Source organism: Scyliorhinus canicula, chromosome 1 (assembly GCF_902713615.1).
Source record: "Scyliorhinus canicula chromosome 1, sScyCan1.1, whole genome shotgun sequence".
NCBI classification, from domain to species: domain Eukaryota; kingdom Metazoa; phylum Chordata; class Chondrichthyes; order Carcharhiniformes; family Scyliorhinidae; genus Scyliorhinus; species Scyliorhinus canicula.
In genome coordinates this window covers 40,292,305-40,313,006 of record NC_052146.1, presented here as the reverse complement: position 1 = coordinate 40,313,006, position 20,702 = coordinate 40,292,305, and the positions used below count along the sequence as shown (strand labels likewise).

At 45.2% G+C, this 20,702-nt stretch overlaps 2 protein-coding genes across 2 annotated transcripts in view; one reads left to right on the top strand and one right to left on the bottom strand.

The window, feature by feature from the left end:
- The window catches only part of LOC119961107 (protein phosphatase PTC7 homolog), a 39,976-nt gene extending 33,947 nt beyond the window's left edge, over positions 1-6,029 (bottom strand). The window contains exon 1 of the mRNA XM_038788622.1: positions 5,519-6,029. Coding sequence (XP_038644550.1) covers positions 5,519-5,720 — 202 coding nt within the window. The 5' untranslated portion in view covers positions 5,721-6,029. The remainder of the gene's footprint in view (positions 1-5,518) is intronic.
- Positions 6,030-6,140: 111 nt separating this feature from the next.
- tctn1 (tectonic family member 1) overlaps positions 6,141-20,702 on the top strand; it is a 77,839-nt gene continuing 63,277 nt past the window's right edge. Inside the window, exons 1-3 of the mRNA XM_038788548.1 lie at positions 6,141-6,467; positions 8,458-8,578; positions 19,633-19,739. Coding sequence (XP_038644476.1) covers positions 6,218-6,467; positions 8,458-8,578; positions 19,633-19,739 — 478 coding nt within the window. The 5' untranslated portion in view covers positions 6,141-6,217. The remainder of the gene's footprint in view (positions 6,468-8,457; positions 8,579-19,632; positions 19,740-20,702) is intronic.

Here is a 20,702-nt window from a genome sequence, read left to right as displayed (position 1 = left end):
CTTCCAGCGTCCCAGATGGCTTCATCTGCAGAAAGTGCACCCAACTGGAGCTCCTCGCAGACCGCATGGTTTGGTAGGAGCATGCGGGTGGTGGAAAGCGTCATAGATAGCAGTTATATAAATGTGGTCACACCCAAGGTGCAGGCAGAGAAATGGGTGACCACCAGAAAGGGCACGCAGTCAGTGCAGGAATCCCCTGTGGTTGTCCCCCCTCGAACAGGTATACCCCTTTGGATACTGTTGGGTGGGATAGCCTATCAGGGGAAAACAGCAGCAGCCAGAGTAGTGGCACCACAGCTGGCTCTGATGTTCAGAAGGGATGGTCAAAGCACAGAAGAGCAATAGTCATAGGGGACTCTACAGTCAGGGGCACAGATAGGCGCTTCTATGGACGTGAAAGACTCCAGGATGGTATGTTGCCTGCCTGGTGCCAGGATGTCTCCGAACGGGTGGTGGGCATCCTGAAGGGGGGAGAACAAACAGGCAGAGGTCGTTGTACATATTGGTACTAACGACATAGGCAGGAAGGGGCATGAGGTCCTGCAGCAGGAGTTCAGGGAGCTAGGCAGAAAGTTAAAAGACAGGACCTCTAGGGTTGTAATCTCGGGATTACTCCCTGTGCCACGTGCCAGTGAGGCTAGAAATAGGAAGATAGAGCAGCTAAACGTGGCTAAACAGCTGGTGTAGGAGGGAGGAGTTCTGTTATCTGGACCACTGGGAGCTCTTCCGGGGCAGGTGTGACCTGTATAAGAAGGACGGGTTGCATCTAAACTTGAGGCATAAATATCCTGGCCACGTTGTTTGCTAGTGTCACACAGGAGGGTTTAAACTAGTATGGCAGGGGGGTGGGCACCAGAACAATAGGTCAGAAGGTGAAAGCATTGAGGGAGAACTAGGGAATAGGGCCAGTATGGCTCTGAGGCAGAACAGACAGGGAGATGTTGCTGAACACAGCGGGTCTGGTGGCCTGAAGTGCATGTGTTTTAATGCAAGTATTACAGGTAAGGGAGATGAATTTAAGAGCTTGGATTAGTACTTGGAACTATGATGTTGTTGCCATTGCAGAGACCTGGTTGAGGGAAGGACAGGATTGGCAGCTAAACATTCCAGAAAAATGTTTCAGGTGGGATGGAGGGGGATGTAAAACAGGTGGCGGAGTTGCCCTACTGGTTAGGGAGAATATCACAGCTGTACTACAGGAGGACACTTCAGAGGGCAGTGAGGCTATATGGGTAGAGATCAGGAAGAAGAAGGGTGCATTCACAATTTACGACAGGCTTCCCAATAGCCAGCGGGAGATAGAGGAGCAGATAGGTAGACAGATTTTGGAAACGAGTAAAAACAACAGGGTTCTTGTGTTGGGAGACTTCAACTTCCCCAATATTGACTGGGACTCACTTAGTGCTAGGGGCTGAGACGGGGCAGAGTTTGTAAGGAGCATCCAGGACGACTTCTTAAAACAATATGTAGACAGTCCAACTAGGGAAGGGGCTGTACTGGACCTGGTATTGGGGAATGAGCTCAGCCAGGTGGTAGAGGTTTCAGTAGGGGAGCATTTTGTGAACAGTGACCATAATTCAGTAAGTTTTAAAGTGCTGGTGGACAAGGATAAGAGTGGTCCAAGGGTGAATGTGCTAAATTTTTTGGGAAAGCTAATTATAACAATATTAGGCGGAAACTGAAGAACCTAGATTGGGGGCAGATGTTTGAGGGTAAATCAACATCTGACATGTGGGAGGCTTTCAAGTGTCAGTTGAAAGGAATTCAGGACCAGCATGTTCCTGTGAGGAAGGAGGATAAATACGGTAAATTTCAGGAACCTTGGATAACAAGAGATATTGTAGGCCTTGTCAAAAAGAAAAAGGAAGCATTTGTCAGGGCTAGAAGGCTGGGAACAGATGAAGCCTGTGTGGAATATAAGTAGGAAGAAACTTAAGCAAGGAGTCAGGAGGGCTAGAAGGGGTCACGAAAATTGGCAAATAGGGTTAAGGAAAATCCCACAGCATTTTACGCGTACATAAAACGTAAGAGGGTAGCCAGGGAAAGGGTTGATGCACTGAAGGATAGGCAAGGGAATCTATGTGTGGAGCCAGAGGAAATGGGCGAGGTACTAAATGAATACTTTGCATCAGTATTCACCAAAAAGAAGGAATTGGTGGTTGTTGAGTCTGGAGAAGGGTGTGTAGATAGCCCAGGTCACATTGAGATCCAAAGAGGGGGGGGGGGGGGGGGGGGGGGGTTTGGGCGTCTTGAAAAATATTAAGGTAGATAAGTCCCCAGGGCCTGATGGGATCTACCCCAGAATACTGAAGGAGGCTGGAGAGGAAATTGCTGAGGCCTTGACAAAAATCTTTGGACCCTCACCGTCTTCAGGTGATGTCCCGGAGGACTGGAGAATAGTCAATGTTGTTCCTTTGTTTAAGAAGGGTAGCAAGGATAATCTAGGGAACTACAGGCTGGTGAGCCTTACATCAGTGGTATGGAAATTACTGGAGAGAATTCTTCGAGACAGGATCTACTCCAATTTGGAAGCAAATGGACGTATTAGTGAGAGGCAGCATGGTTGTGTGAAGGGGAGGTCGTGTCTCACTAACTTGATAGATTTTTTCGAAGAGGTCACAAAGATGATTGATGCAGGTAGGGCAGTAGATGTTGTCTATATGGACTTCAGCAAGGCCTTTGACAAGGTCCCTCATGGTAGACTGGTACAAAAGATGAAGTCACACGGGATCAGGGGTGAGCTGGTAAGGTGGATACAGAACTGGCTAGGTCATAGAAGGCAAGAGGGTAGCAATGGAAGGGTGCTTTTCTAATTGGAGGGCTGTGACTAGTGGTGTTCCGCAGGAATCAGTGCTGGGGCCTTTGCTGTTCCTGGTATATATAAAAGTGATTGAGGAAAATGTAACTGGTCTGATTAGTAAGTTTGCAGATGACACAAAGGTTGGTGGAATTGCGAACAGTGATGAGGACTGTCAGAGGATACAGCAGAATTTAGATCGTTTGGAGACTTGGGCGGAGAGATGGCAGACGGAGTTTAATCCGGACAAATATGAGGTCATGCATTTTTGGAAGATCTAATGCAGGTTGGGAATATACAGTGAATGGTAGAACCCTAAAGGGTATTGAAAGTCAGAGATCTAGGTGTACAGGTCCACAGGTCACTGAAAGGGGCAACAGAGGTAGAGAAGGTAATCAAGAAGGCATACGGCATGCTTGCCTTCATTGGCCGGGGCATTGAGTTTAAGAATTGGCAAGTCATGTTGGGGTTGTATAGAACTTCAGTTAGGCCACACTTGGAGTATCGTGTTCAATTCTGGTTGCCACACTACCAGAAGGATGTGGAGGCTTTGGAGAGGGTGCAGAAGAGATTTACCAGGATGTTGCCTGGTATGGAGGGCATTAGCTATGAGGAGTGGTTGAATAAACTGTTTGCTCTCACTGCAACGACTGAGGTTGAGGGGCGACCTGATAGAGGTCTACAATATTATGAGGGACATAAACAGAGTGGATAGTCAGAGGCTTTTCCCCAGGGTAGAGTGGTCAATTACTAGGGGGCATAGGTTTAAGGTGCGAGGGGCAAAGTCTAGAGGAGATGTACGAGGCAAGTTTTTTTTTTTTTTACTACACAGAGGGTAGTGGGTGCCTGGAACTCACTGCCAGAGGTGGTGGTGGAAGCAGGGACGACAGTGACATTTAAGGGGCATCTTGACAAAAACATGAATAGGATGGGAATAGAGGGATGTGGACCCAAGAAGTGTAGAAGATTGTAGTTTAGTCAGGCAGCATGGTCGGCACGGGCTTGGAGGGCCGAAGTGCCTGTTCCTGTGCTGTACTTTTCTTTGTTCTTAAATAGTGGATCTGTTAGGGAGAGCTCGCAGAGAGTCACCATGCTCTGACACCACCTTGGGTTCTGTAAATACTAAATTGAAGGCTCTTCAAATATCAACATTTGTCAAAACTACCAAAACTGGGATTTGAATAGTTGCTCCAGTTCCGACTGGTGGCTGTAAAATCAATGGCATCCTGGCAAGGCTCTTCTTGCGCTGCCCAACTACAAATTGGGTTTTCTGGGCCGAAGGAGAGTTCTAATCAATACACACTTCCAAGCAGAGCTCTGAATATGATGTCAAATTGTAAAATGTGTTGTGCCCTGGAACAAAGTAACCATTCTCAAAACATTTAAACCACTTTGGAGATAATTTTTTTTTAAATCTTCATTGTCACAAGTAGGCTTGCAGTGCAATGAAGTTACTGCGAAAAGCCACGAGTCACCACATTCTAGCACCTGTTCGGGTACACAGAGGGAGAATTCATAATGTCCAAATTACCTAACAGCACATCTTTCGGAACTTGAGGGGAAACCGGAGCACCCCCACACAGACAAGGGAAGAACGTGCAGACTCCAGACAGTGACCCAGCCAGGAATGGAACCTGGGACCCTGAAGCTGTGAAGCCAGTGCTAACCACTGTGCTACCGTGTTGCCCTATACTGTACTACAATCATACTCCCTGCAGTGTCCATGTCTTATTTCCCATGTCTCCCACTGCTCGACTCTAAAATTTAAACAATCAAACGTTATTTCTGGATATTATAATCACATCTTGGAATGGTGCCATTAAAATAGACGTGACAGTATAATTGAGACCCAAGGCAGTCTTTGCAACTGTGTTCTATTTGTGTAGATATTTACTGCGCACATACATACTCTGATGTTCACCATTCTGATTGTTAAACCAGAACGGATCGAGTCAGTTAAATTGAATCACACTGTTCCGCATGAAACTTCAAAGCATACAATCTCAATGAAGTCGTAAATTTATTGCAACAAGCGGTCGATTTCATACTTCCGATGGGGTTCAGAAATGCGGAAGTCAATCTCCGTAACCAGTCCAAATAGAGAAGTGATTGTCTTCTTTGTTCACAGACACGTTTGAAGCTGCAGTATGTTAATAGTACTGTACCAAGACTCCGTACCGGGGTGTTTTTTCCCTATTCAATCGTGGGAATTACGATTTTTGTTTTGCAATAAACGTAAACAGCATCCTCAACATAATTTCCATAGCTCGTCAGTAAAAGGTCTCAGCTCGTCAGTAAAAGGTCTCAGCCTGAAAAAAACGCGCTATTTATTCTCAGCTGGAAGCTATTTTAGGCCACAAGTGTGTTTTGTAATGATTAGGGAGAAGCGAAAAGTTTGAGAATGTCACACACCACATAAAAACATCGGCGGTGCAACTGAAAATTGAGGCCCACGACTTAACCGATCAGCACTGACTGCGAGCTAGCATGTCGTTGACGGTATCGAAAGTAAAAACGATGTTAAATAACAAATGTGTTATAAGCGGCACTTGATAACTCGCTGCGTTTTGTTCTGCCATTGGTGCCGATGCTGAACAGGGCCTTTGGTGTCTACCACAAAGCTGCGCTCGCCCCCAGGCCCATTAGTTCCCATTTACACCAACTATCCATAAGCTGCTGTGTGTGAGACTGGGAAGTAGTAATAAAAAGCGAGCGGCTTACCCAAGACATCGGCGCTCCTGTGCCGGGCAATGAAACACGCGTCGTCTCCGTAACACATTCCCTTCTTTAAAATCCCTTTCCTGAAGTCCTTCCCAAAGCCGCAGCTGGCTGTAACTAGACTATAATCCCGAGAATCCGTCTGAGAAAGTCCACCCAACACCGCTCTGGCCACCAGTCTTCCATAAGACAAAACTGAGAACATCACTGCACCCCCACCCGCCGGGGGGGACCCGACTGGCACCTTCCCGCCCACAGTGACCGGAGCGGCGGGCAGGGGATGCGGACAGAAACCTCCTCCCCGCACCCACCCCAAACTCTCCCAACAGCGCCCAACGCCCAGGCTTCACTTGCTCTTCCCTCTCGGACTTCCTTGCCCGCCGGCGGAAACAAAAAACAACTCTCGTCACTCAAAGTCTCTGGTGCAGATGGACTCGGCCGTCTCCGTCGAACAGCAACCCGATAATCGCCATCTTCCCGGCGTCAGACGAACCTCTCTCCAAAACCTTCCAGCACTACCGCTCGTGACTGGGTGTCGTCATCCGCCGCTCTTACCTCACTGGGCTGTGCGTCATCGCCGTCCTGACGTCACGACCGCCCTTCAACCCGTTCTTGCCGTTTAGATTGTTTCCGCGCGTGACCCCTTCCTGCCACGGACAGGAAGCGGATGCTCATGGTTGTTGTTCATGGTTGCCCACGGTGATGTATTCGGCCGTTTCTCTACTGATCGCTATGGGGCTCTTGCTGATCAGCGTACGGATCGATAGTGGGGGTAACGTGTTCGCCGATGAGAACGTTACTGGAAGCGCGAGCACTTCACGCCAGTTTAATTCCACATCTGGCAATAGCACGGGTTTTTTGGATAATTCGACAGATTTAACCATGTCCTTTTCTAAAGCTCCAGACGGGGCCCTGCCCCGGGCAGGCACACTGCCAAATCTTCAAATAAACGGTAGGTTTGTGTTGTTGTATTGCTCGGCTGAATGGCCTGTTCATTGCTCCTATGTTCTTAAAACCCCGTGGGGCAGCATTCGAAGTGGAACAGCATCTGCTGTGTTCCCAAAGTTAGCATTCAGAGGGGACCTTGGACACTCGACACCAGAACATAGAACAGTACAGCACAGAACAGGCCCTTCGGCCCTCGATGTTGTGCCGAGCAATGATCACCCTACTCAAACCCACATACCCTACACCCGTAACACAACAACCCCCCCCCCCCCCCCCCCCCCCCCCGTGCTGCCCACGATATCAATAATGAATTGCTGCTTTCCACTGATTTAGTTCAGTAAATGTTAAGGTTATGTAACATGATGAATTTTTTAAAAAATGCAACTTGGAAATCTGAAATAAAGGAATAAAATGCTTGAAAGGAGGTCCGAAAAGATGGTTTAGGAAGTCTAATGAAAAAACTGCATCTGAAACGGCAACCCTTTTCCAATACTGATTGAGCTGCTGTGTATTTCCATTATTTTCTATTTATGATTAAATGATTAACTGTGCTGAAGCAGCTTGCCAGCCTGCCGAAATTCCTGTAAGTCATTTTTGTGTACAGTTATGTGGAATCAGCTACTGAGGGAATCGTGACTGAACCAGTTAACGTGTCTCTCGTTTTGAAATACCTTTTTCAAACTCTTAAAGAATCAGAGAGGGGAAAATGAGAACTAGCATGATAACTGAACTGTGGAACGGAGCATATTTCAGGCACCTCTTTGCTTGTTGTGATTGTAGAAAGATAGAATGGAGACTGCTGAGACAACAGTACTGATTCATTGATGCCTATACTGCATTCAGGAAAAGGTAGAAAGTGAATATAGAACTGTCTACTCTTTGTCTTCAAACATTAGAGAACGAGGAGGAAGTACAGAAGCACTTGCAGTAGCTTTCAGAGAATCATAAAATTTACAGTGCAGAACGAGGCCATTTGGCCCATTGAGTCTGCACTGGCCCTTGGAAAGAACACCCTACCTAAGCCCACACCTCCAACCTATCCCCGTAACCCAGTAATCCCACCCAACCTTTTTGGACACTAAGGGCAATTTAGCATGGCCAATCCACCTAGCCTGCACATCTTTGAACTGTGGAAGGAATCCAGAGCATCCGGAGGAAACCCACACAGAAACGGGGAGAACATGCAGACTCCTCACATTGTGACCAAGGCCGGGAATCAAACCTAGGACCATGGTGCTGTGAAGCAACTGTGCTAACCACTATGCTACCATGCCACCCATCAAAGATTTGCTTTCATCAAAACAAAATCAATGACTGAAGCGTTAATTGTTTCGCTCTCCGCAGATGCTGTCCAGCCTGCTGAGTATTCCAGCATTTTCTGTTTTAATTTCAGATTTCCAACATCTGCATTATTTTGTTTTTTAATTGGTATCGATATAGATATTCGACCCAAATCAAACTGAGATGGGAAAAATGTGCCTCCTCATATGGAAGCTAAATTGACCTGAGGGTTTGAAGGGGCGGATGTTTTTCCTTGACACAATTTACAATTATGATCAGAACTATTTTGAAACTTTGATCTTCCTGGCCTATTAGTTTCTATATCAGAGTGAGCTTACAATTTACTTACAATGTGTATGTTTAATTTGCCATGATAACATATTACACGGCCCACATATTCTGCAAAAATATAAAAAATATTGTAAAAGCCAGCAAAAATGGGTAGAGAAGAAAAAGAGATTTTATACATCCAATTTTTAAAAAACATTCTGTTGTCAGCTGTGGCTCAATAGTACTCTTTGCCCTATCATGGGTTCAGCTCTGGAATTTGAGCATATCTTTCACTTCGGTGCATTACTGAGGGTACTGTATTATAAGGTTTTTTGATAACTCAATATTATCCATCAATCAAATCCACAGGAAGTGATTAATTGACCATTTATTTCTTTTAAATTTAAGGTCTTATGTTCACTTGTACATTTTTGCTCTTTCAGTTTACACTTTATGTGTCTGCAACTTACTGGTGGAACAGTGTGATGTAAATTGCTGCTGTGATACAGACTGTACAGAGTATGATTTAACTACTTTTACAACATGTGATGTTCAGATTGTCACGTAAGTTTATCTGTTTATTCATTTATTCATTGCCTGAACTTGAATTGATTGATACTGCAGCATATTTACCTTTAAAATGTTTTTTAGATTACCCAATTATTTTTTTCCAATTAAGGGACAATTTAATACAGCCAATCATAGAATTATAGAATTTACAGTGCAGAAGAAGGCCATTCGGCTCATCGAGTCTGCACTGGCTCTTGCCCACACCTCTACCCTATCTCCGTAGCCCATCAACCCCACTTAACCTTTTTGGACACTAAGGGGAATTTAGCATGGCCAATCCACTTAACCCACACATCTTTGGACTGTGGGAGGAAACCGGAGTACCCGGAGGAAACCCACGCAGACACGGGAAGAACGTGCAGACTCTGCACAGGCAGTAACCTAAGCCGGGAATCAAACCTGGGACCCTGGAGCTGTGAAGCAATTGTGATAACATTGTGCTACCGTGCTGCCGCGTCTAACCTGAATATCTTTAGGTAGGTGGGAGTGAAACCCACATAGCCAAGAGGAGAATGTGCAAACTCCACAAGGACAGTCTATAATAACCTTTCTTAGTGTCACAGTAGGCTTACATTAACACTGCAATTAAGTTACTGTAAAAATCACCTAGTCGCCTCATTCCGGCGCCTGTTCGGTACACTGAGGGAGAATTCAGAATATCCAATTCACCTAACAAGCACATCTTTCGGGGCTTTTGGGAGGAAACCGGAGCACCCGGAGGAAACCCACGCCGACACAGTGAACACTTGCAGACTCCGCAAGACAGTGACCCAAGTCGTGAATCAAATCTGGGTGCGTGGCGCTGTGAAGTAATAGTGCTAACCACTGTGTTACCATGCCACCCGCATGCAGCATGTTAACTGAGATCCAGTCAATGTAGATTTTCTTGCCCATTCAAATTGTAACTATAACCCTTTTTGTAATTCACTGATTTCAATAATGTGTGATTTTTGTTGTATTATTGTGCAGTCACCTTTTATGAACTGACTAAAACCAACATCCACAGTGTCTATGTGTCTTTACTTAAGTATTCACTTTCATATCTAATTATTTCCTATACCTCTCCGTACCATGTTCGTCAGAAGCTCTCCTTTTTCTTTTATTCAATAAATTTAGAGTATCCAATTTATTTTCCAATTAAGGGGCAATTTTAGCGTGGCCTATCCACCTACCCTGCACATCTATGGGTTGTGGGGATGAAACGCACACAGACATGGGGAGAATGTGCAAACTCCACTTGGACAGTGACCTAGGGCTGGGATTCGAACCCGGGTCCTCAGCGCCGCAGTCCCAGTGCTATCCATTGCGCCACATGCCGCCCCAAAGCTCTCCTTTTTCAGACGTTCAATCATCATTTTGCTTTCTGTCCGTCCGTGACATTGCCTAATTACACCCCTATCTCAGCTCATCTGCTGCTGAAATCCTTACCCAAGCCTTTGTTACTTCCGAACTTAACTATCCCAATTCATTCCTGGTCGTCCTCCTTCTACCCTCTTGTAAACTTGAGGTCATTCAAAACTCTGCTGCCTGTGCCCCAGCTCATGCCACATCTCATTCGCCCATTACCTCTGTTTGCGGACCTACATTGGCTCTGATGAAACTCTGCGCTTCTCCAATTCTGACCTATTGAACACTGCTCCATTGGCGGCTCTGCCTTCAGCTACCACACCATAAGCTCTGGAGCTCACTTCCTGAGCCTCTCCACCGCTTTACCTCACTTTCCTCCTTTAAGACACTCTTTAAAACCTACTTTGTCCCTCACATCTGCTTATGCAGCTCAGTATCATTTTGTTTGAGATCCTGTGAAAACTGGCTTGGTATATTTTACTATGCAAGGTGCCATATAGAACCATAATGGTGACAGCACAAAAAGAGTCTATTCTGCCTGTGCTAGCCCTCTGAAGGAGTAGTTCACCTATTGTTACCCCCTTGCCTTTTCCCTGTAATCCTGAACATTTTTGGTTTTCAGATAATCATCCAATTCCTTTTGAAAGCCTCAATTAACCCTACCACCACCAGACTCTCAAGTGGTACATTCCAGATCAGAACCAATGGCTGCGTGAAAAAAGGTTTTCCTCGTGTTGCCGTTGCTCCTTTTGCCAATTACCTTGAACCTGTGCTCTCCTCTGGTTCTCGATCCTTTCACCAATGGGGACAGTTTCTCCCTATCTACTCTGTCCAGACTTTATGATTTTGAATATAGTACCTCAATCAAATCACCTCTCAACTTCTCCGAGGAAATTAGCCCTGCTAAATGGCAGACGAACTGAATAGTTACTTTGCATCAGTCTTCACGGTGGAAGACACCAGTGGGATGCCATAGCTCCAAGAGAACAAGGGGGCAGAGGTGAGTGCAGTGACCATTAGTAAGGAGAAGGTTCTGGGGAAACTGAAAGTTCTGAAGGTGAATAAATCGCCTGGACCGGATGGACCAGGGTTCTAAAAGAGATAGCTCAGGAGATTGTGGAGGAATTGGTAATGCTCTTTCAGGAATCATTGGAGGCAGGAAGGGTCCCAGAGCACTGAAAAGTGGTGAATGTAACACCCCTGTTTAAGAAGGGAGGGTGGCAGAAGATGGGAAATTCTAGGCCGGTTAACCTGACTTCGGTCATTGGTAAGATTTTAGAGTCAGTTATTAAAGATGAGATCGCGGAGTACTTGGAAGTGCATGATAAAATAGGTCTGAGTCAGCGAGGCTTCGTCAAGGGGAGGTCATGTCTGTCACATCTGTTCGACTTCTTTGAGGAGGTAACAAGGAAGTTAGACAAAGGAGAACCAATGAACGTGATTTATTTAGATTTCCAGAAGGCCTTTGACAAGGTGCCGCATAGGAGACTGTTAAATAAGTTAAGAGCCCATGGTGTTAAGGGTAAGATTCTGGCATGGATAGAGGATTGGCTGACTGGCAGAAGGCAGAGAGTGGGGATAAAAGGGTCTTTTTCAGGATGGCAGCCGGTGACTAGTGGTGTACCTCGGGTCGGTGCTGGGACCACAACTTTTCACAATATACATTAATGAAGGAACTGAAGGCACTGTTGCTAAGTTTGCAGATGATACAAAGATCTGTAGAGGGGCAGGTAGTATTGAGGCAGCAGGCGGGCTGCAGAAGGACTTGGACAGGCTCGGAGAGTGGGCAAAGAAGTGGCAGATGGAATACAATGTGGAAAAGTGTGAGGTTATGCACTTTGGAAGGAGAAATGGAGGCACAGACTATTTTCTAAATGTGGAAATGCTTAGAAAATCAGAAACACAAAGGGACTGGGAGTTCTTGTTCACGATTCTCTTCAGGTTAACATGCAGGTTCAGTCGGCAGTTAGAAAGGCAAATGCAATGTTCGCATTCATGTTGAGAGGGCTAGAATACAAAACCAGGGATTTACTTCTGAGGCTGTATAAGGCTCTGGTCAGACCCCATTTGGAGTATTGTGTATCTAAGGAAGGATGTGCTGACCTTGGAAAGGGTCCAGAAGAGGTTCACAAGAATGATCCCTGGAATGAAGAGCTTGTCTTATGAGGAAAGGTTGAGGACTCTGGGTCTGTACTCATTGGAGTTTAGAAGGATGAGGGGGAATCTTATTGAAACGTACAGGATACTGCATGGCCTGGATAGAGTGGACGTGGAAAGGATGTTTCCATTTCTAAGAAAAACTAGAAGCAGAGGACACAATCTCAGACTAAAGGGACAATGCTTTAAAACAGAGATGAGAAGGAATTTCTTTAGCCAGAGGGTATTGACACTGTGAAACTCTGCCGCAGAAGGCTGTGGAGGCCAAATCACTGAGTGTCTTTAAGAGACAGATAGATAGGTTTTTGATCAATAAGGGGATCAGGGGTTATGGGGAGAAGGCAGGGAATGGGGATGAGAAAAATATCAGCCACGATTGAATGGCGGATCAGACTCGATGGGCCGAGTGGCCTAATTCTGCTCCTATGTCTTATGGTCTTCTCTATTCTATCTATGTATCTGAAGTATCTCATCCCAAAAAACAGTCTTGTGAATCGTTTCTGCACCCACTCTACAATCTTCACAATAATGTATAAGCAAATGAAGGCAAAATTGAGAAGACATAACTTCAGTATGTAGCTGAAAAGGGAGAAAATATTCCCAATATCATAGAGTCCCTACAGTGCATAGGGAGGCCACATAGCCCATCAAATCTGCACCAACCCTTGGAAAGAGCATCCCCACGTAGTGTCATAGGAATGTCCCACGGTCCCACATGGGTAGCACGGTGGCGCAGTGGTTCGCATTGCTGCCTCACAGCGCCGAGATCTCAGGTTCAATCCCGGCTTTGGGTCACTGTCCATGTGGAATTATATATATATATATATGTGGAGAGAGAGAACTGTAGCTGTGTGGGAGATTTATGTTTGTAGTTGATAAAAAATGCTTATTGGGTGTAATTATAAAATGTTAACTGAATTTGTAGAATAAACTTTGTTTTGTTTGAAAGTGCTTAAGGCCTTGTTGAATAACAACTGAAAGGTTAGGCCCTTATGCTCCTCATAACCAAAATCTATAAACAGTTGTGGATCAGGTGAACTCCATGATACACTTTGGTGTTCTCTAAACCCTGGCCATAACAGTAGGCCCACGTCCACACCCTATCCCTGTAACCCTACCTAACCTTTTGGACATCAAGGTGCAATTTAGCAAGGCCAACCCACCTAACCTGCATATCTTCAGTTGTCTATGCCCTCCTAACTCCCTCTACCTCTCCAGCTCTTTCTGGCTCAGAGACTAGTGTAGGAGAAGTGGGTTCCGGTTTGAGTGGCACTGACACCAGTACTGGTGACAGTGGGGTCTGTACCATTGGAAGGTCTACACCTGGGATTTGCTGGGATGAGTGTTCTGGCGAATTGCATAACTAGAGAAGTAGGGAAGGTGGGGAATCAAGCTTGGGTAGATGCTGTAAATCAATGGTGGATTCCAGGCAAAGACCATAATATGGGAAATGGGGTCATAGAATAGCAGGAAGGGATAGGGAGACAAAATGTTAAGAATACACAAATAGTCCAGACAAGATGTTACAAAGATCACAAAGGTGACAAAAAGACAAACCTAAAGGTTCTGCATCTGAATGCACGTGGCATTCATAATAAAGTAAATGAATTGATAACATACATTGAAATAAATAAATATGAACTTATCTTCATTACGGAGACCTGGCTACAGGATGTCAAAGACTGAATATTAAGGGGTATATGACAATCAAGAAGGTTATGAAGCTAGGTAGATGAGTAGCAATGTTGGTCAAGAATGGAACTGGTGCAATAGTTAAAGATGACCGTGGTTCAAGAGATTAGGATGTAGAATCCATTTGGGTGGAGATGAGAATAAAAGGATAAAGAAATCTCCTGTGGGAGTGATTTTCAGGTTCCCACAGCAATAACTGGAAGGTAGGACAAAGTATGTGAGAAGAAATATTGGGTGCTTGAGATAAAGGGATGGTAATAATCATGGGTTATTTCAATCTACATACAACTGGAAAAATCAGATTGGCAGTAGTTAGAATGACAGTTTCTGAAAGCAGCGCAGAACCAACCAGAGATCAGGTTATATTGTATTGAACATAGAACATTACAGCGCAGTACAGGCCCTTCGGCCCACGATGTTGCGCCGTCCTGTGAAACCCCTCTAAAGTCCCTCTACACTATTCCCTTATCGTCTATATGCCTATCCAATGACCATTTGAATGCGTTTAGTGTTGGCGAGTCCACTACTGTTGCAGGCAGGGCATTCCACGCTCTTACTACTCTCTGAGTAAAGAACCTACCTCTGACATGTGTCCTATATCTATCTCTGCTCAATTTAAAGCTATGTCCCCTCGTGCTGGACATCACCATCTGAGGAAAAAGGCTCTCACTGTCCACCCTATCTAATCCTCTGATCATCTTGTATGCCTCAATTAAGTCACCTCTTAACCTTCTTCTCTCTAACGAAATCAGCCTCAAGTCCTTCAGCCTTTCCTCATATGATCTTCCCTCCATACCAGGCAACATTCTTGTAAATCTCCTCTGTACCCTTTCCAATGCTTCCACATCCTTCCTATAATGTGGCGACCAGAACTGCACACAATACTCCAAATGCAGCTGCACCAGAGTTTTGTACAACTGCAACATGGCCTCATGGCTCCGAAACTCAATTCCTCTACCAATAAAAGCTAACACACCGTACGCCTTCTTAACAACCCTCTCAACCTGGGTGGCAACTTTCAGGGATCTATGGACATGGACACCGAGATCTCTCTGCTCGTCCACACTACCAAGAATCTTACCATTAGCCCAGTACTCTGCCTTTCTGTTATTTCTTCCAAAATGAATCACCTCACACTTTTCTGCATTAAACTCCATTTGCCACCTGTCAGCCCAGCTCTGCAGCTTATCTATGTCCCTCTATAACTTGTAACATCATTCTGCACTGTCCACAACTCCACTGACTTTAGTGTCATCTGCAAATTTGCTCACCCATCCTTCTACGCCCTCCTCCAGGTCATTTATAAAAATGACAAACAGCAACGGCCCCAAAACAGATCCTTGTGGCACACCACTAGTAACTGGACACCAGTCAGAGCATTTCCCATCAACCACCACTCTTTGTCTTCTATCAGCTAGCCAATTTCTGATCCAAACTGCTAAATCACCCTGAATCCCATGTCTCTGTATTTTCTGCAATAGCCTACCGTGGGGAACCTTATAAACGCTTTACTGAAATCCATATACACCACATCAACTGCTTTACCCTCATCCACCTGTTTGGTCACCTTCTCGAAGAACTCAATGAGGTTTGTGAGGCACGACCTACCCTTCACAAAACCATGTTGACTATCTCTAATCAAATTATTCCTTTCCAGGTGATTATACATCCTATCTCTTATAAACCTTTCCAAGACTTTCCCCACAACAGAAGTAAGGCTCACTGGCCTATAGTTACCGGGGTTATCTCTACTCCCCTTCTTGTACAAGGGGACAACATTTGCTATCCTCCAGTCCTCTGGCACTATTCCTGTAGACAAAGATGACTTAAAGATCAAAGCCAAAGGCTCAGCAATCTCCTCCCTAGCTTCCCAGAGAATCCTAGGATAAATCCCATCCGGCCCAGGGGACTTATCTATTTTCACACTTTCCAGAATCGCTAACACCTCCTCCTTATGAACCTCAAGCCCTTCTAGTCTAGTAGCCTGTATCTCAGTATTCTCCTCGACAACTTTGTCTTTTTCCTGTGTGAATACTGACGAAAAATACTCATTTAGCACCTCTCTTATCTCCTCGGACTCTACGCACAACTTCCCACTACTGTCCTTGACTGGCCCTACTCTTACCTTAGTCATTCTTTTATTCCTGACATACCTATAGAAAACTTTAGGGTTATCCTTGATCCTACCTGCCAAAGACTTCTCATGTCCTCGCTTGGCTCTTCTTAGCTCTCTCTTTAGAGCCTTCCTAGCTAACTTGTAACTCTTAAGCGACCCAACTGAACCATCACGTCTCATCTTCACATAAGCCTCCTTCTTCCTCTTGACAAGTGATTCAACTGCTTTAGTAACCCACGGTTCCCTCACTCGACCACTTCCTCCCTGCCTAACAGGTACATACTTATCAAGGACACGCAGTAGCTGTTCCTTGAACATGCTCCACATTTCCACTGTGTCCATCCCCTGCAGTTTTCCTCTCCAGGCGATGCATCCTAAGTCTTGCCTCATCGCATCATAATTGCCTTTCCCCCAGCAATAACTCTTGCCCTGCGGTTTATACCTATCCCTTTCCATCGCTAAAGTAAACGTAATCGAATTGTGGTCACTATCACCAAAATGCTCACCTACCTCCAAATCTAACACCTGTCCTGGTTCATTACCCAGTACCAAATCCAGTACGGCCTCACCTCTTGTTGGCCTATCTACATACTGCATCAGGAAACCCTCCTGCACACATTGGACAAAAACGGATCCATCTAAAGTACTCGAACTATAGTGTTTCCAGTCAATATTTGGAAAGTTAAAGTCCCCCATAACAACTACCCTGTTATTTTCGCTCCTATCCAGAATCATCTTTGCAATCCTTTCCTCTACATCTCTGGAACTTTTCGGAGGCCTATAGAAAAGCCCTAACAGGGTGACCTCTCCTTTCCTGTTTCTTAACTCAGCCCATACTACCTCAGTATTCGAGGCCTCATCAAATGTCCTCTCAGCCACCGTAATACTCTCCTTGACTAACAATGCCACCCCTCCCCCTCTCTTACCACCTTCCCTGAACTTACTGAAATATCTAAACCCCGGCACCTGCAACAACCATTCCTGTCCCTGCTCTATCCATGTCTCCGAAATGGCCACAACATCGAAGTCCCAGGTACTAACCCATGCCGCAAGCTCACCCATCTTATTCCGGATGCTCCTGGCATTGAAGTAGACGCACTTTAGACCACCTTTCTTCCTGCCGGTACACTCCTGCAACTTTGAAACTTTACTCATGACCTCACTACTCTCAGCTTCTTGTGTACTGGAGCTACAATTCAGGTTCCCAATCCCCTGCTGAACTAGTTTAAACCCTCCCGAAGAGCATTAGCAAACCTCCCCCCGAGGATATTAGTACCCCTCTGGTCCAGGTGTAGTCCATCCTGTTTGTAGAGGTCCCACCTACCCCAGAATCAGCCCCAATTGTACAGGAATCTGAAACCCTCCCTCCTGCACCATCCCTGCAGTCACGTGTTCAACTGCTCTCTCTCCCTATTCCTCGACTCACTAGCACGTGGCACGGGTAACAACCCAGAGATAATAACTCTGTTTGTTCTAGCTCTAAGTTTCCACCCTAGCTCCCTGAATTCCTGCCTTACATCCCTATCCCTTTTCCTACCTATGTCGTTGGTACCTATGTGGACCATGACTTGGGGCTGCTCCCCCTCCCCCTTAAGGATCCCGAAAACACGATCTGAGACATCGCGGACCCTGGCACCTGGGAGGCAACACACCAACCGCGAGTCTCTCTCGTTCCCACAGAATCTCCTATCTATTCCCCTAACTATGGGGTCTCCAATGACTAATGTTCTACTCCTTTCCCCCCTTCCCTTCTGAGCAACAGGGACAGACTCTGTGCTAGAGACCTGTACCCCATGGCTGACCCCTGATAAGTCCCCCGCCCCCCACAGTATCCAAAGCGGTATACCTGTTACTAAGGGGAACGACCACAGGGGGGGATACCTGTACTGACTGCTTACCCCCAGCCCCTCTCACCGTCACCCATCTATCTTTATTCTTTGGCGTAACTACCTCCCTGAAGCTTCTATCTATGACCCCCTCTGCCTCCTGAATGATCCGAAGTTCATCCAGCTCCAGTTCCCTAACACAGTTTTTGAGGAGCTGGAGTTGGATGCACTTCCCACAGATGAAATCAGCAGGGATACTGACGGCGTCCCTCACCTCAAACATTCTGCAGGAGGGGCATTGTACTGCCTTCCCTGACATCACCTCTAGATTTAAAAAAAACAAGAAAAAGAAAGGAAGAGCTTACCTGATATTCCCTCAAACCCTGCTCCCGCTGAAAGGTAAACAAATTTAAAGGCACTCACTCACCTTCACGACAGGCCCCTGCTCCCGCTTCCCAACGACCGAGTACTATACTGTGTAATTTGACAAGATTAATTAATTACCTCGAAGAGTAAAAGAATCCTTGGATGGCAGTGACCACAGTATGATTGAATTTTACATCCAGTTTGGAAGAGAAAAGAGTGGGTCTAAGACTAGGTATTTTAAACTTAAATAGGGTAACTGTAGGCATGAAAGCTGACCTGGTTGAAGTGAACTAGGTCGCAAGGCTAGGGGATACATCAATGGAGAAGCAGCGGCAGACTTTTAAGGAGATATTTCAGAATACTGTCATGGATGGGAGGGGGGGGAAGGTCAATTTAAACTGCTCTTATTTCCCCACTCTCTACCCATCCGTAAACTGAGAGTTTTTTTTTCATTATCCTGGATCCCTTTGTAAATGGTGACATATTTCCCCACCTTTAAATTTGGAAAAGTTCCCATCCTTTGTTAATGATTTACACATCAAACTAGGGTGAAATTAAAATGATTGGTTTATTTTTATACACACACACAGACATGGGGTTTTGCAACGTCCACCCCTTTTACACTCACTCAATGAACAGGGGATAAGGAAAAAGGAAGAGGGTTCCAGGCACAACCACAATAAAAATACAAGTATCGGTTTTACATGTGCCCAGATTCTGGAATCGGAAGTCAAACTGGAATGTCCCTTCTGAGGAGAGGTTAGCTGATTGTAGAATGCTTTGTTCATCCACAACAGGAAAAGGCATCTAGAATGTGTTAGTATGGAGGCACAAGTTCCACCATTCCAGGAGTTTGCAGGTTCGATGAGGGTCTGAGGTCTTGCTGCTGCTATTGGCTTCAGAGTAGCCAGCACAGCTGTTTTCTGGAGTTCTGTTCACTTAGTAAGTCAAACAGTATCTCCCAGAGTTCAGTTCCAACAGATGAGATCACATTACAGCTTTTGGGAAGTCATGTTGGACACCAGATGTTTATTCCCAAAGCTGGAATCTAGGTGTTTAAGTGGAGTTGGGGTTCCTTTTGTTTTTGGAGACTTGAGCGTCGGGTTAACTTAACTGACTCTCTCTTTGTTGAAATCATTGTGTTAGGACTGCTAATGCTTTGGCCATTAGCAGCGTTATGGAAGATGATGACTTGCAAAGGTATTCCTTTGTTCAGAGTTAGCTGGACCCATTGCCATTATGTAAGGGTCTTCCTCTTTATTCCACCATTTATTCCCTTATTTCCCCTTTTTTATATTTTGCTGTCACATTTTTGATCCATGGATGATTAATAGACAAATCAAATTCTGTTTTTTTTGGCCGTCTGGTACAGCAATTGTGTTTTCAAATTATGGTTTTGAAGGATTTTTATTACCTTGTGACTTTTACTATCAAGCTGCACCCATAAATGTTTTATTTACGTTTTTGGTCTCCAATTGTTCCTTATGAATTAAACTTACATTTCTAATCTTTTGATGTATGAATATTTCTTCAACTCTGTGCAGGGCTGACCGTAAACTTTGCAATCCAGAGGCAACAACGTACTTCTTGGATAAGAACAAATCTGTACCCTTGATTAACCCCAGCATCTTTTGCATTGAGAAAAACAACTGTAAGTGCATTACAGGGCAGCATATGATCTATTTTCTTAAATGTTTTGGTTTATGTGCATTAAATTCAAAATGGCACTTTCTATAATAGTTATACTTGCACATTAATCTTGATATTTCGGATGTGTCAATGAAATCAAACCACTCATATTTGGCATAGGAGCATGTACAAGCAAGCAATCTATGTATAGCAAAAATAGATCCATCATGGGAGCTAAAAATCAGAACAGTATTCTTCATCAGTTTATGAAATATATCATCATCAATACGTTGTCTGAAAATGGGACACGTGATAGAATTCTGGTTTATAGACATTCTTTTTTTTAAAAATAATTTTTATTGAAATTTTTACAAAATATAAACATCTTAACTCTATTAACAAACACCCGCGGTAACACCCCATGAACAATAACCCCCAGCTTCAAGAACAACTTCAAACAAAAGGAAAGAACAAAAACAAAAACAAAAAACAAAAGAGCACCCAGACAACGAAAGTGAAAGAGATAGCACCCTCCACAAACCCATGTGCACAGTTCTCCCTCCCCCCAATTCTCCCCCCCCCCCCCTCCCGGGTTGCTGCTGCTGTCGGCCTATTTCCCTACCGTTCCTCCAGGAAGTCCAGAAAAGGCTGCCACCGCCTGAAAAACCCTTGTACTGATCCCCTCAGGGCAAATTTCACCCTCTCCAATTTAATGAACCCCGCCATATCAGAGATCCAGGCCTCCACACTTGGGGGCCTCGCATCCTTCCATTGGAGCAAGATCCTCCGCCGGGCTACTAGGGATGCGAAGGCCAGAACACCGGCCTCTATCGCCTCCTGCACTCCCAGCTCCACTGCAACCCCAAAAATTGCGAGTCCCCAGCCTGGTTCGACCCTGGATCCCACCACCCTCAACGCTGTCCTTGCTACCCCCTTCCAAAACTCCCCTAATGCTGGGCACGCCCAAAACATATGGGCGTGGTTC